This window comes from Amblyomma americanum, chromosome 8 (assembly GCF_052857255.1).
Source record: "Amblyomma americanum isolate KBUSLIRL-KWMA chromosome 8, ASM5285725v1, whole genome shotgun sequence".
NCBI lineage: Eukaryota > Metazoa > Arthropoda > Arachnida > Ixodida > Ixodidae > Amblyomma > Amblyomma americanum.
Window position 1 is genome coordinate 50693399 of NC_135504.1, and position 14958 is coordinate 50708356.

The following is a 14958-nucleotide window of genomic DNA, read 5'->3' on the forward strand; positions in this document are numbered from 1 at the left end:
TTAGCACGAAGCGTGGCGCGAAGAAGAGCTCCTTAGGATCTCTTGCTTGCCCCTTTTCTCCCATCATCGAGGGCCGAAGTCCTCCGCCTTGCTCTAGCATGGGAGCCCTGGCGCGACTTGGTATGAATGGATGGAAAACCTTTTTCATCAGAACGCATGTGCGGATGATTCCGTGCTAGATGGCCATACACCCATGGCTGACTGGGACCTGGGTGGTCCAATCCACGGCCCTGGTCTGGACGACCGGGTCTGAGCTGGCCAACACGGCTTTCTACTGCTCGAGAAAAAGATCACGCATAATATCCGCCGCCGGCGAAAATACGCTACAGCTCCATAATATCTGCTCATAGGTTCTCAGTTCCTGACACTATTTGCAGTCCGGCTGAATGTCCGGGTTGATTTGGTTCAACGCGTATGGCTTATAGAAAGCTCTCGTCTGCAATCTTCGCCAGACGCATTCCTGCGCCTTCACCAATTCTTTTTACGGGGGCGGGTAAATTCTCCGCTCAAGTTTGCAGTGCTTAGTAATGTCATGAAAGAACACCAGCACATCTCTCGTGGACCTCCCCGGAACGTCCTGCTCACCTACTCGGCCGACGAAACCACGAGCATTCATGTGAGCCGCCTCGTTCCCAAAATTCCCAGAGTGTGCCGGTACCCAGACAATTTCCACCTCTGTAGTCCCTCGCCCCGTGGCCCGATTCAGCAATCGTGCCGCTGTGGCAGATATTCTGCCGCTCGCCAAATTTCGAATGGCTGTTTTAGAGTCGCTGATAATCAGGTAAGCTTTAGTATTGGCTATAGCTAGCGCTATCGCCGCCTCCTCTGCAGTTTCTGAGGAGCGGGTTTCGACTAATCCAGATCTAGATGGCCAAGCGTCCTAGCCCATCCCCCACCGCAACTGCAAATGCGTCCTTGTTCTTATACTCGGCGACGTCTACGTAGACTGCCCCGTTGTGCTTCCTGTACATAGCATGTACAGCTCCGGATCTTGCATTCCTGCGGTTTCTCGTGATGTACCGAATGCATATTTTTGGGCAAGGGTTTTATGTACGAGCCCTTGTGCATTTTTCGCTTCATTTGAATTTTCATGTCCCCGACTGGAGCATCAACTCCGAGGGAAATATTGGAGAGGAGCATCAGCTCCTCTCCAATATGTGCCTTCCTACTCTCGTTTTTGAAAGGCTACTTAGTAGCATCGCCAAGTGCGCCTCCCGCAGTTCTTCCTGGGTGTTGTGCACCCCTAATCCCAGCAGCCTTTTGGCAGACGCATTGTTAGGCAATGAATGTTGAGAAATTCTTTTGTATCCTCTTTTTGCTACATAAAACGTGTTTTCTTCGTGAATGACCGGCCCTCTTCGTCAATTGGTAGCTTGTTTCTGGCTGATCTTGCCACGCTGAGTCGAAGGCATCTCCTGAGAGACCGAAGCCGCTCCCCCCACAAGTCTTCTTCGTCACATTAATCGGGGCCACCAAGCGATCGTCCCGATCGTAAGTAGAAGAAGACACCGACGAAGGTACGCGTGAAATCGTGATGGGCTTCAGCAACGGCACAACACAAATCGCAAGCTGGTAAGTGCTGGCCGCCATAATGAGAGAGATGAGCTAATGAGTACCGGTCCATGAAGTTTCCGGGCCGCAGGGTGCCGACGGCCGAGGGCCCAGGACGCGCCGAACGGCCTGGCCGGGGGAACGGTGTCTTCACGTATTTCCAGGGCCTCGGGTCGGTCGGGTCAGAGATTCTGATCGCGGCAGCGTCGTCATTTCTTCGTGCCTTCTGGTCGGGGCTGGAGTGGGCGACGAACTCGGTTCAGGTCTGTAAGGCTGGGCACGGCCGGGCGACGCAGGCCAAGAACTCGCGGCCGACGACCATGGTTGACGCAGGACTCTGAAGCTCCATTATTAGGATGCCGATGACTCCACAGCACTTCACACCAAATGTTGCTTGGCGGCCAGCAGAAGAATAAGTCGCGATGAACAATAGACAAGAGGTGATTTTAATGGCCGCTGGCCAAGCATGAGCGCTCCGTCCCGCGCCGCAGCCAGCTTCGTCAAAATATTACTATTTTTCTCTGCATCATGTATGACATAGTGCCGCCCTGTACAAAATATGGGCATTCTCTATAATGCAGCGCTATCCTGTCTAATAGAGGCATTCCTCGACATATAAGGTCATCCTGTATCCAAATCCTGTGCAGTAAACCGGGATGCAGTTCATTTAAAATTGGTCATCATCAACAGCCTGAACGCGCCCACAACGGGACAAAGGCCTCTCCCATGTCTCTCCGATTAACCCTGTTCTTTGCCAGCTGCGCCCACCCTATCCCCGAAAATTCCTTATGCTCATCCGCCCGCCTAACTTTCCGCCGTCCCTGCTACGCTTGCCTTCTCTTGGAATCCACTCCGTCACGCTTAAAGACCAACAGTTATCTTGCCTTCGCATTACATGCCCTGTCCAAGCCCATTTCTGTATCTTGATGTCGACTAGAATTTCATTAACCCGTGTTTGTTCCCTCGCCCACTCTGCCCGCTTCGGGTCTCTCAACGTTACGCCTATCATTTTTCTTGCCATGGCTCGCCGCATTGTCCTTAACATAGGCTGAACCCCTTTGGTTAGCCTTCGTGTTTCTGCTCCGTAGGTGAGTACAGGTAAGATACAGCTGTTATACGTTTTTCCCTTGAGCGATATTGGTGAACTGCTATTCATGATCTGAGAGAACCTGCCATAATCCGCCTTTTTTATATTCCTGTGCTGCCACCTCGCGTACAACGCTGGAAGCTCACTGGAAGGGTAGTGTGCGCCCAACCCGGCCGGACTGAGTGCCGCTGCGGAACACGTTTTGTTGGAATCTGTCAACGATGGCGTGTCCTGGGCAGCACCTGCAGGGTACCTGGAGGATTTCTAGGGTTGACTGATGGCTGGGTGCGAAGTCCGAAGAGAGCTGCTGTGCCCACCGAAGAGCAAATTCTTCAGTATCTCCGATCATCCGGCATGCGATGCGAACGCCAGCTGAGCAAGGGCCGCCGCTTCAGAGATGAAGGCTACATTCGGAACATAATGTTCAATGAAATATCCACGATCAGTGAGTTTGGCGTTTTCCGCTGTATATGCCTGTCATCCATTAAAAGGTAGATACTACATCGTGCACGCCGTAGCACTGAAAACAACTGGGGACAAGTTTTCACAAGAAATCGTTGTGCTCAAGCGCTGCCGAATAGCTACACGAACTACAAAAGCACAAGCGTACTCGCAACATGGCAGCTATGCTATAATTTCACTTTATTTTCCCACAGCACACCACTGCATAGGTTAAACAAGCATGCGCGTCCATAAAGACGAGCGCGAGGGGCGCACATTGAGTGATTCCGGCGATACCACGCAGAGCTCTTCATCATGGATATGATGCGAACACACGCATAACACACCTTCTTCTGCCTCTTACTTAATGCATGGCACATACCCACACCGGGGAATTGGCCAGGGTGTAGTTGCATAACCAAGGAAATTTCCATAGGAGATTATGACAAAATTTTAGCACCATGCGTGAATGCTCTCGTAGCTTCTTTTTCGTTGTCCGCTCTATCGCGCGTTGAAAGCGGCTCACAGCACTTGCCCATTCGGCCGTCTTGCTTGAGAAAGCAAAAAGCGTCGGAACGAAGTCTGGGTGCCGCGGTGACATCCGAGGCCTTCCTGCCCATGAATAAAACACTTCGTGATAGACTGCGCACGCATTTAAACACAGTACCTCGTCCGTACCTGTCACAAAGTGATTCTCGGACAGTCTAATTGATGTGCTTGACGGTGCCCAAGAGCGGCCACGATCGTCAAGCCGGCGAACTGCTTTTATCCACGCTTCGCGTCGAAGGCGGTCCCGGGAAGCATTCGGAAAGCGAAAAAACCCGAGTTTGCTTCCCTTTACATTTTGGGCATTGCAGCCGTATGCAACACATGTCGTAGGCATCGCCAAATGCGTCGCGCTGAACGCCCGACGGCTGCAGCAACGCACCCCGCGTAGTAGGAAGCCGGTTCGTTTACACTTCCACGGCCGGTCTCGAGTGGAGCGCGCGACACTTATACCCCTGTCACACGGGCACTTTCGATCCTCGTTGAGCTCGATCTGCATCGAGATTTTCGAGCACGCTCGAAACATCCGGTGCTAGACGGGCATTTTCAATGCTCATTGAGAAGTTTCCCTCATGTGTGTTAGGTGGCGCCAAATGTTCCGCCGACAGCCATAACATGGCGATGTCCGGCAACACTGTGCAGTCGGGGGCAGCGGCAGCCAAATCCGTAGCCAAATCGGTACATTGCGTATCTGCGCCAGGTTTTTGTGGCGCACCTCTGCTGCTGTGCGATGCAACCCGAGGGCCCGCAACGCCTCCGCGATTTCTGCATAGACTGCGGCGTTTCTCTTCTGGCACCGGAAATTATTTTGGCGGTCCTGCCAGCAGTCGATGAGAGCGGCTGTCTCGCGCTCGCTCCACAGTTTCCGCGCCGACGAGCAGGAGGACTCCATCTTTGTTTACACTGACGGCGAAGCTTGGAGCGTGGTGTAGAGATTATTTTCAAATGTTTGCATATAAGCAGGCATAGTACCTGAAAAATGTTCTGTATTACATTTTAATCAATTACAACAACAATTGTGGTTTGGCTTTGTTAACTAGTGTTTATTTTTATAGGTTCATGAGAACGAGTGTGTTCTCGATTGTGCTTGGAACCTCAAGCACTCTTGAGGAATCGGCATCGAGTCAAGCAGGATCGAGCTCGATTGCGCTTGAAAGTGGCCGTGTGACAACCGTCGATCTGCATTGAGTTCGATGAGCATTGACTCAATGAGGATCGAAAGTGCCCGTGTGACAGGGGTATTACAATATGTTTCGCGACACCGCCGCCAGGGTATGGGCGCATGCGCAGTCGCGTCGTGAAAAAGGCGGATTAAAATTGGTGCCGGATTTTTTGAAGCAGGTAACCTGCGAGACATAAAAGAGAACAGGAATAAAGGGAGAGCATGAAATGGAGAAGGCGCTTCGTGTGTACTCTTAAGAAAATGCCGCAAATAGCCACTTGTCCTACTCGAGCTGATTATGTGCGACTCAAAGAGAAAAGCTCTTTACCAAGGTCGTCTTTAATCCCTCTATGGCGCTATTACTATCTCGGTGGTACGACATAGTGTGCAGTTGGGTTGTGCGTAACAACTCGTAGGCCTCTTTCATGACTAGAGAGACAAAATGGGTGCCCTGTTCGGTCAAAATTGGCAGGGGCACCCGTGTTAGCACCACGCGCTCTACGAAGGTCAGAGCTGCTGTTGCCGCTTTCTGAATGGTTAACCAGTAAGCTTCCGCGTAACTACTCAAGTGGTCGACAAACACTAGTTTGTATTTCTGGCCAGCCGCTGTAGTTCGAACGAGGCCTACGTTGCCCCTTGCTGTGCTAATAAAAATAATAATTGGTTTTGGGGAAAGGAAATGGCGCAGTATCTGTCTCATATATCGTTGGACACCTGAACCGCGCCGTAAGGGAAGGGATAAAGGAGGGAGTGAAAGACGAGAAAAATAGGTGCCGTAGTGGAGGGCTTCGGAATAATTTCGACCACCTGGGGATCTTTAACGTGCACTGACATCGCACAGCACACGGGCGCCTTAGCGTTTTTCCTCCATAAAAACGCAGCCGCCGCGGTCGGGATCGAACCCGGGAACTCCGGATCAGTAGTCGAGCGCCCTAACCACTGAGCCACCGCGGCGGGTCCATTGCTGTGCGCTGAAACGGTTTTGATTATTCCGAGAATGCATGCAACAGTGTATGCTTCATGGTTTAGGTGTTTTATGGGCAGCACAAGAGCGGCACTGACGGCAGTACTCTAGCATATCTTTTCTCATTCTAGGGCAGAAGTATTCTTAGCTCATTCTCTGGCGCATTTGTGCCCTCCTTCGTGGCCTGCACAGGCGCGTCCTATACAAACGTAACCATTAGCATTCAATAGAGCCTGGTACCACTAAGCGCCCTGTCGATTCCTCCTTTTCCCCCATCTCTAAAGAGTTGCCGTCGTCTTTGAAGCACAGTGCACTGTCACACGCGGCTTTGAGGGAGCTGAATAAGCCCTGCAATTCTGGATCGTTCTCCTGTTCCCGCTTGATTCCAGCCTCCTGTGCAGTCGATGCTGACATATCAGTAGGGCGCACTGTCACCCTGCTCAAGGCGTCTGTATTTTGGTCATTTTTCCTGCCCTGAGAACAGTTTTAAAGCCATACTCTTGCAAAAGAAGGTTCAATCGTGCCAATCTTGAGTTCGGATCCCGAGCGTTCATAAGCCACCTGAGAGGTTGGCAGACCGTAACGATGCGAAGTGGCGTCCGTACATGAAACATGGAAAGTGCCGAAGTGCCAAACCACCGCAAAACACTCTTGTTCTGTAGCCCTATACTTCTGGCTTAGTTTAGCTGCTGGATAGCGTATGCCACAAGGTACTGCCCCAACTGACACATTGCATGCGTTCGTTACCAGGGTGAACGGTTTGTGGAAATCGGGGCATTTTAGCAGTGGCGCTGCGATCAGTTTAACTTTCATGGGAGTCAAAGCGACCTGTCGTTTCTCGCCACACTGAAGCGCCATCTTTCTGGTAAGCTGGGTAAAACGACATGCCTTCTGCGCAAAGCTAGGAATGTGTCGACGGTATACGGCAAAAGTTCGATAAATTCTCTAGCTTCCGTTTGTTTCCTCGTGTTCGGGGAAGTCCTGAATGCACCTCACCTTTGTGAGCGTGAGGCACGAGCCAACACCCGCTAGAGGGTGTTGCACGAGCAAAGCTGCGGATAAAAGTAGGCAATATCCGAGACAACATGGCGCCGAGCTCGTTTCCAGCTTCACAAAGTGTCACGTGACGGCCTCTCCTCTAAATTTTCCTTCCTCCATACTGGTACCCAACCTAGATCACATCATGAGGATCTGTCTTGAACGCCGACTCGCCAGGATCCCGCGCCTTGCAGCAACGGATTTCACGCTAGACTTACATAACGTTATATCGCGTGGGCCGTCACTACTCAGTGCTTGTCTGTTTTCATTCAGGACATCGATGCCATTTTGCTAGTTCTATAAACTTAGAGCGAAAAAAAAACGATGCACATTGTTGGCTTTACTAGCTTTACTGCTAGCGCTTCTTTCTTTACCCATAATTGCTCTGGAGACTTGCTCGGTTAGTTGAACTTTTATGATATGTCCCCATAATTCGTATGGTGACATCACGGCTAGCAAGTATCACGTGTCTGTGCAGAAACATGATCGCCAATTGCCGCGCGTTGCAGCTATGATGTAATTTACAGCAACGTAGACGAGATCGAGAATCAAGATTCTCACTACGATTTTATTTTACACTCATCGCTGTCTCAGTACAAAACAAGGGAATCATCTTCCTTTGCCGATGGGTATTTAGACGGCGATGCCCACCCCGGCCTGGGGCCTGCCCTTGTACGTGGTGCCGTCGACGCGGGTGGCACCGTGAGCAAGCCCGCCCGAGGCGACCACCCGGGTGCCGTCTCTTCCGCGATACAAGTCGTACTCTCCACGGACAGAGCCGCCCACGTTGAAGTTCCGGCGGCCCCGGGCACCACCCTCGGCCTCAACGTTGAAACGGTGCTGCAAAGGGTGGCGTGAAGAAGTCAAGCAAGCGTAAGTTACCGCACACTTTCACTTCAAACCTCCAAAGCAGCCTTTGATTACAGCAGCACGCTTAGGGTGGCACCTATACCAAGAAATATGGACCCCAACCTCCACAAAGACGGCAGAGATGCAAGGGCCGACGGCTTACAGAAAACACACGCATCCCAGGATACAACATTGTACGTCGATGTTGTTACATGCGCCGTGACCAGGGGACAAGACACCAACGACGCAGTGGCAATTAACTGTAGTCAACTCGGAATTACACGAGATTACCAGCGCCTCATTGCAAGACTGCACGATAGCCGAGGCTGAAGAGGCGGCCGTCGCTCTAGCGGCAGCGGAGGGCTATCGGGTTGGGCGGTCACTGACAATTCTTACTGACTCACAAGCAGCCTGCCGCAACTATCTTTACGGCAAAGTCGGTCACAGAGCGCACCGCATACTCCGCTCTGTAGACTGCTAGACACCACAAACGGAAGCATAACCGATCAAACATAGGATCATCTGTGTACCGGGGCACACGGGGGTGGCAGGAAACCAAGAGGCAGACAGGATAGCTCGAGGATATACTAACTACCGAGCATCAAGCGTCAACGACCTTAAGGAATCCCTGCCAGTACCTCGGGAATACACGGCCATACTAAACAACTACAAAGGCAGCAGGATGCGCTACCCACCACCGCACAAATCCTTAAACAAAGAAGAGGCTGTCACATGGAGACAACTACAAACGGGGTCATATCCAAACCTAAACACACTAAGTAAAATCCACCCCACACTTTACGAAAACAAGTGTCCGTGTTGCCATGAAAAACCTACACTAAATCACATAACATGGGCATGTCAAAAACTGGACGTCGTTTCAATTATACCAAACCCAAGTGCGGAGCAATGGGAGGGTATGCTCTCCAGCGACTGCCGCGATGACCAGATCGGTCTGATACGGAGAGCTCAGCTAACGGCAGCATCCGGCGGAGCCCTGGAATAGGGGCAACCGACTGTTGCGGAGATGGACTCATCGGAACCGCATAAATGCACTAGCGCTAGAGCTCAATAAAGTTATCCTATCCTATCCTAAAGCAGCCATTTATCTCACCTGACCGCAGCGGCTGCATTTCGATGGAGGCGAAACGCTAAGGAGCCCCAGTGCTGTGCGATGTCCGTGCACATCAAACATCCCCAGGTGGTAGAAATTATTTCGGAGCCCTCCACTACGGCACCTCTTTCTTCATTTCTTCTCTTTGTCCCCCCTTTATTCCTTCTCTTACGGCACGGTTCAGGTGTCAGCCGATATGTGAGACAGATACTGCGCCATTTCCTTATCCCAAAACCAATTTTCATTTTTTTCTCACTGCCTTCTCCTCTACTGCAAATGCATTTCTTATTTCCTTCTTGCACTGGTCTTTTCGATTTCGTATTTCGCCTGCTGTGAGCACAACGCTTAGTGCAATGTGCTGTACCCAATCAATAATTCAATCACAGGCTGAAGAATGAAAAGGGAGTAACTGACGGGTTGGGCCATCGTGAGCCATAGATTATGTCGCGAGGCAGTATGAAAATGAAAACTGGTTTTTGAGGAAAAGAAATGGCGCAGTAACTGTCTCACATATCTCGGTAGCCGCCCGAACGGCGCCGTAAAGGAAGGAATAACGAAGGGAGTGAGAGAAGAAAGGAAGAAAGAGGTGCCGTAGTGGAGGTCTCCGGAATAATTTCGACCACCTGGGGATCTTTAACGTGCACTGACATCGCACAGCACACGGGCGCTTTTTGCGTTTCGCCTCCATCGAAACGCGGCCTCCGGGGTCGGGTTTGAACCCGGGTACTCCGGCGCAAAACACCTTTTCTGTAACCGCATTTCAGTTTTTGTCTTTAACACTTTCAATAAAAATAGCGCAGATATATTAAAGGCAAACAGCTTCTAAACGCAAACAGAGAGTACATGCCTTGTGTTTGTGCTCTTGACAACACAAGCTGCCGTAAAATTTATTTATGAGCAGCCTAATTGGCTTAATGCTCATAAAACAGGTAACGAAAACCCATTTGTAAAAATAAAAGTAATGTCAGTTCTGCGTCGTGCATATTCTTTGGTGCACATTTCGCAAATTTTTAGTGAAAGAGTACGGTGCACAGGTATGACAAATTTCAGAATATGACACGGGCAAGGTATACTTCCTCGTGGAGGAGAGGGCTGGAAGTTGAAGTTGAAACGCCTTCTCTGTAAAGGTCAACGATAGCGACAGAATTTCAATAGATGCACAGATCTAAGCAGATTGCCAGAATAAAGGTGAAGCCACAGATCCGCACTATGTACATTGACGACAAGTCTGCAGACTGCGTGGCCATCTGCCGCACTAAAACAACGAGAAGGTATAAAAAACAAAAAAGCATTTGATGGAATTGTTGCGGGTGTGCAACGAATTCAACTATGTTGTAAAAATACCTTGTTGCCAAAACTTGAGCTTCAGTGAGCAACCAAAACCTTAATGTCCTGCAATTTTTTTTTAATTTAAAAGCCGATGTTACAGTTCATCCACACGTATCATTTGCTTAGCGTTCCTCATTTAATCAGGGCCTGCATATAATAGGTATTCCTAACTGATTTAATTCCCCCGTTCTTCGTTGGCTGAATTCGCTGCTCATTCTGTAATTGGTTCAAGTTTAGCGACAGTGCCAGCTTACGCGTGCCGTTGCTTCAGACAATGACCAACAGCTAGGAATAACCCAAAAAATGCATTAGAGCCGACAGATAATTCATAAACTGAGTGTGGCGTCACTGAGTGAAAATCTGACAAAAGTTCTCCCGGCTATATGCCGATGGCTTGTTCGCCTTCGCACATAGGCGGCGTTTGGCGAAAAATTTCGTTTCATGGACTGATCAGTCGGTGAATATTAATCGAAAGTCCGCATAATACGCGGCGATGCCGGGCCAAAAATATTCGCAGTGGCTTAACTTGGCTAACCCCGGAATTCAGCGAAAAGCTCGGGTGTCATCACGTGGCTTCACATCACCCCGTCTTATGTTCTTAAGGTCAAAGGTCAACCCAAAGGTCACCCAATGTCATAGATCAATGGTCAACTAAGGGTCATGAGTCCAGGTCAGGGGTTAAGGGTTGGACACCTTAAGTGTACGACATATACGATCATACACGGCTATCCTTCGTTGGGCTGAAGGCCGTTCAAGGTCGTTGTTCTTTCAAAAAGACGGCTTTGCAACCGTTGTACTGGCAGCGCCATCTCTCGCGCCGACAAGGTTGGGGAGCGCTCTTCGTTTCGCATCTCGCGTTCGTCTGCGTTTGTCATTTTGCCGCCGACAAAAGCTGGCGCTGCTGGTTACATCACTTGTGAAACCGTCTTTCTTGATTCAGTAACGCCGCATACGACGCCCACTTTTTATCTATTCTCATCAATGCAGGCAAGTATTGACTAAACCCAGCACAAAGTTTAAATTAACCCTAAATGCCACCTCTGCGAAATCTGAGTGCGTACGAACGAGTGGTCTGGGAGAATTTTTCTTTGCTTTTCTCTGAACGACGTAACACCTGGTATTGGCCTACCCCTGGAATGCCCATTTAAATGTATTTCTTGAAGTTAATCTCGGAGTTAATAACAGCGCCGAACCGCGTCCCGCAAGCTAGTTAACCCAGCAGAAAACAAAACTGTCTCTATGAACGTCACACTGCTCTGAACAGCTGGGTTTGGTATAAAATAAGATAGGTTTATAATTAATGAATGCAACGCTGGAACCATTAACTTCTGCCAGTACCAGAAGGTTTTGAAGATTCAAGTAAAACTGCCAACAATACTATAGTCATGTATGCACAGCGGTAGTACGGCGTTGACTCTCAGAGAAAAATAAAGTCAGGTCATTGTGACACCAAGTCAAAACTTGAAGAAAGTTTATGAAGGGTCTCAGACATACTTTCTCGCATCATGCAACTACGTGAATGAATGAAAACTCACTTGAAGGTGCCCTTCAACGAAAAGTGCTCGAGAGGGCTTAATAACCCACAGCACTGCTCTGTATGCATATGCATGCTCATAAAACGAATGAGATAAATAAGTACACTCTATTTTTTGAGTGCGAAAAGCATATGAGAACGTCTTTTTCATAATTTCAAGCATTGAAGTTCTACAACTCGATAGTCTAGCTCTTGCTTCCTTATGACGACTGCGGCTCTCGAAAGACATCAGCTAAGGATCACATCTACTTTTATATCTGGGGATAAACAGTGCACGTGGTTTGTGCAAGCTCTCTCCCCCTCTCTCTCTCTCTCTCTGTTGCCTTTAAAACTTCTAGATATAGAGCTTTAAGATGGTTCTGCGCCGATGTTTCAAGCTTTTTTTTTTTTGGTCAAGCCCAGTGGAAGCCTCAAGGCGATAAAGAGCTCATAGACGTGATGCATATCGTTTGATCGTCAACATAATCGTACACGGTTTGTACAATTGTGAATTTTGGCACAAGACAGCGCAAGCCCTTCACTGGTGGAAATTATAAATCCATTTCTGTCTACCTTGCAAGTTCGGTCATTTCCAAAGGCCTGTTACTCTGTCCATTCCTAGACCTCCGCTACAGGTCGATGTCCTCCCAATACTAATGCAATAACATTCAGGTTGTCGTCTCACCAAACATTTTCGGTTTCCCTGTCACGAAACTCCCTGATTGGTGAAGAGAAGTCTGTGACATTGTGACATCGTCACAACCTGTCTACCGTTGCTCAATTCAATGGAGCTGCCACCTACCTGCACATGAGCCTTTCGGGAACTTCTCTTCAAGCCCCACCGGTGGCTGTGTTTCAAAACAGCCAGCTGCCGGGGGAGTAGCGCATCGTTTAATTGATGCACCAAAGCGCCAGTAATGGTATGAGAACTCCCCGCGATTCATAAATGAGATTGAGATTGTTTCAATGTCATCGCCACCACGTGACTGCCTGTCCCGGCAAACTGGAAAATGTGAGGACTCCCAAAATACGGAAATTGACCCACCCTTAAAAACTCCTTAAGACCCCCAAAAGTTTAGTATACCCCCGCCACAAAATGGATTAAGGTGCACTAGTGGGTAGGACGTGTCATTCCACACGATCATCTAATGGAACGTACTCGGACATTCTGGAAGATGATGACTCATGCATACCTTACGTGGTATGCATGTGTGCATGTAAGGTATGCACCAGAGGTATACATGATCGCAACCAGTGTTTTGTCATGAAAATCGGAGGAGCAGTAGACATTCATTGTTAAAACGACAACAGGAGGTAACCTAACTGCGATCGCGTTTTCTTTTTTTAATGATCTGGATAAGAAAGCCCCCATGTTTTTGTCCAACGAGTGAGCAAATTTTGCGCGAAGACACTTACCTGGGCGCTGCACACAGCAAGAACTGGAAAATAAGTGAAGTCGAAATGAGTACCACGTGCAGAAAAGATCAAGCGAGATTAACCACAACATTAGTGCACCTTTCCTTTTCATGCACTCGTCTTCAGCATTGAAAGGTACTTACGAGAAAGTGCGAGCAGCAGGGCGACAGTCACAGCACGAGTCATACTGGCTGGCAAATCAGTAGACATGTGAATGCCGGCAGAAGCACAGGAGCTGAATGGTTCACCTCCGGCGCGGCAGCGCGTTATATAGCAAACAGTCTGGCTCTTTGCTTCAGCATGGTGAGCTCACGTACTGCTAGCAGTCTGCGCGCATCCTGAAACTCCCTGGCAATGTTCGTCGCAGGAAAACCCGCTTGAAAGAGGAACCAGTAAATGAAACGCCTCTCAAACACGTCATCCTGTATTGACCATGGGGCATACAAGACGGATGGAATGTTCTCAGCTCATCCTCGGTTTATTTTCCTGACCTAACTATCTCCATCTCTACACGGCGGGTCGCGCTGGCAACTTCGTCAACCAGGAACCGAGTGTCGTTTGTGGTAGATCCCCGGCTGGTGAGCGGTACCATATCCTTTGACTCCGTGCTCTCAAGCTTCTTCCCAGCTTCCGCTGTCGGTTTCACGCCCGGCTCTTGTTGTGTACCGGGATTCCCACGCCGCGTTTGAGCAACCGTGTAACAGAATACCCTGGCCCCCGTGCAACTGACGCGCGAGTCGCATCTGTCGTTCCTTCGTCGCCGGCCGGGAAAAGGCGGTGTAATTTGACGCGGGCTATGATAGGGAAAACCCGGCTAAAGGCTACTATGCGTGCCCTGCGCAGCTGATGCAGTCTGTGCAAGCATAGCGACCACGCTGGGAGAAGGAAGAGTACTCTATACAGTTGCGAGCCACAAAAACGATAACGAAACCCCACAAAATACACATACATATGCTTTAAAATTAAGCGAGAAACTTAAGTGCATTATACGTTATCTTTAAGATACAAGCATGGGAAACCTAAGTGAATGATATGCTATTTTCAATCAGCAGCTCTTTAAACGAATTCTTAAGATATGAGCACTGCGGTCGGTTAATTCGTGTTTGATGTTCAATATGTTGAAGTTCATAATGCGTTATTATTTGCGTTAGTCCTATAGCTTCTTTATGAAGTATGTACTGCATATTTGCATAGAATTTTGCGACATTGTAAACATTCTCCTTTTCAATCTTTACTGAAGCAATTTTAACTATTAATTTTGATTGACTTTTAAAATTTATTGTTTTAAGAAAAGTGGCCTTCGCAAAATTCCTGATGGGCCGTGATACTGCTAAATTATACTTATCACTTTCTTCTGCAAGGTAATTAATTTCCTGTAAATTTGACTTATAGTGCTGCCCCTGAGTATAAAACACACAAAGAAGTGTGGGCACGTTAATAAGGAATAAAAACCATGTTTCCCATCCAACACCGCCTATAGGGCACAATGAGAGTAAAGCACAGTAAGAAAGCTTGGAATAGAAAAGCAAATAACAAAGGGAACTTCGGCCACTAAGGGAACAAGTGGACAACTGTTAAAAGGGCAGCCAACTGTTTTACGAAGGTCAACTAAGAGGCTGTTCACGTGAAAATTCCTGGACCGGTTTTCTTCAAACCACGCATTAAAAAATTTCTGCCTTTTGATTTCAGCTATCCTTCTGCCATCAAACAAAATTGCTGACATATTCCTTAAGCTTTTTTTTTTTACTGGCTCGAATAACATAATTTTTTTCTCGCGAAAACAGCGTAAGTACAGCGCACAACAAGAAGTGGACACCGAAAGAAAGACAGGAGACACAAGAGCGCTAGCTTCATGGAACGAAGAGTTAATGACAGTGTTTTCAATTTCTGGTTCTCCTTTGGAAGCAACTGAGATGTATACTTATCCATATAAACACATTGACAGCGG

At 48.7% G+C, this 14958-nt stretch overlaps 1 protein-coding gene across 1 annotated transcript; it reads right to left on the reverse strand.

Annotated features, from left to right (window-relative positions):
• Positions 1–7337: 7337 nt before the first annotated feature.
• LOC144101606 (uncharacterized) lies at positions 7338–13302 on the reverse strand. Its single transcript, XM_077634749.1, has 4 exons — positions 13154–13302; positions 13011–13033; positions 9830–9871; positions 7338–7629 (listed from the first exon to the last, which is right to left on the reverse strand). Exons 1-4 carry the CDS (start codon positions 13218–13220, stop codon positions 7423–7425), a joined length of 339 nt encoding a protein of 112 aa, XP_077490875.1. The 5' UTR covers positions 13221–13302; the 3' UTR covers positions 7338–7422.
• Positions 13303–14958: the final 1656 nt, after the last annotated feature.

Excerpts from the sequence above, each read along its gene's own strand:
- LOC144101606 (XM_077634749.1), bottom strand. The coding sequence starts at position 13,220 with ATGTCTACTGATTTGCCAGCCAGTATGACTCGTGCTGTGACTGTCGCC. Across the intron at positions 13,034-13,153 it reads CCTGCTGCTCGCACTTTCTC|TTCTTGCTGTGTGCAGCGCC; the intron begins GTAAGTACCTTT and ends CTTATTTTCCAG. Across the intron at positions 7,630-9,829 it reads TCCAGCCCTCTCCTCCACGA|CACCGTTTCAACGTTGAGGC; the intron begins GGAAGTATACCT and ends CACCCTTTGCAG.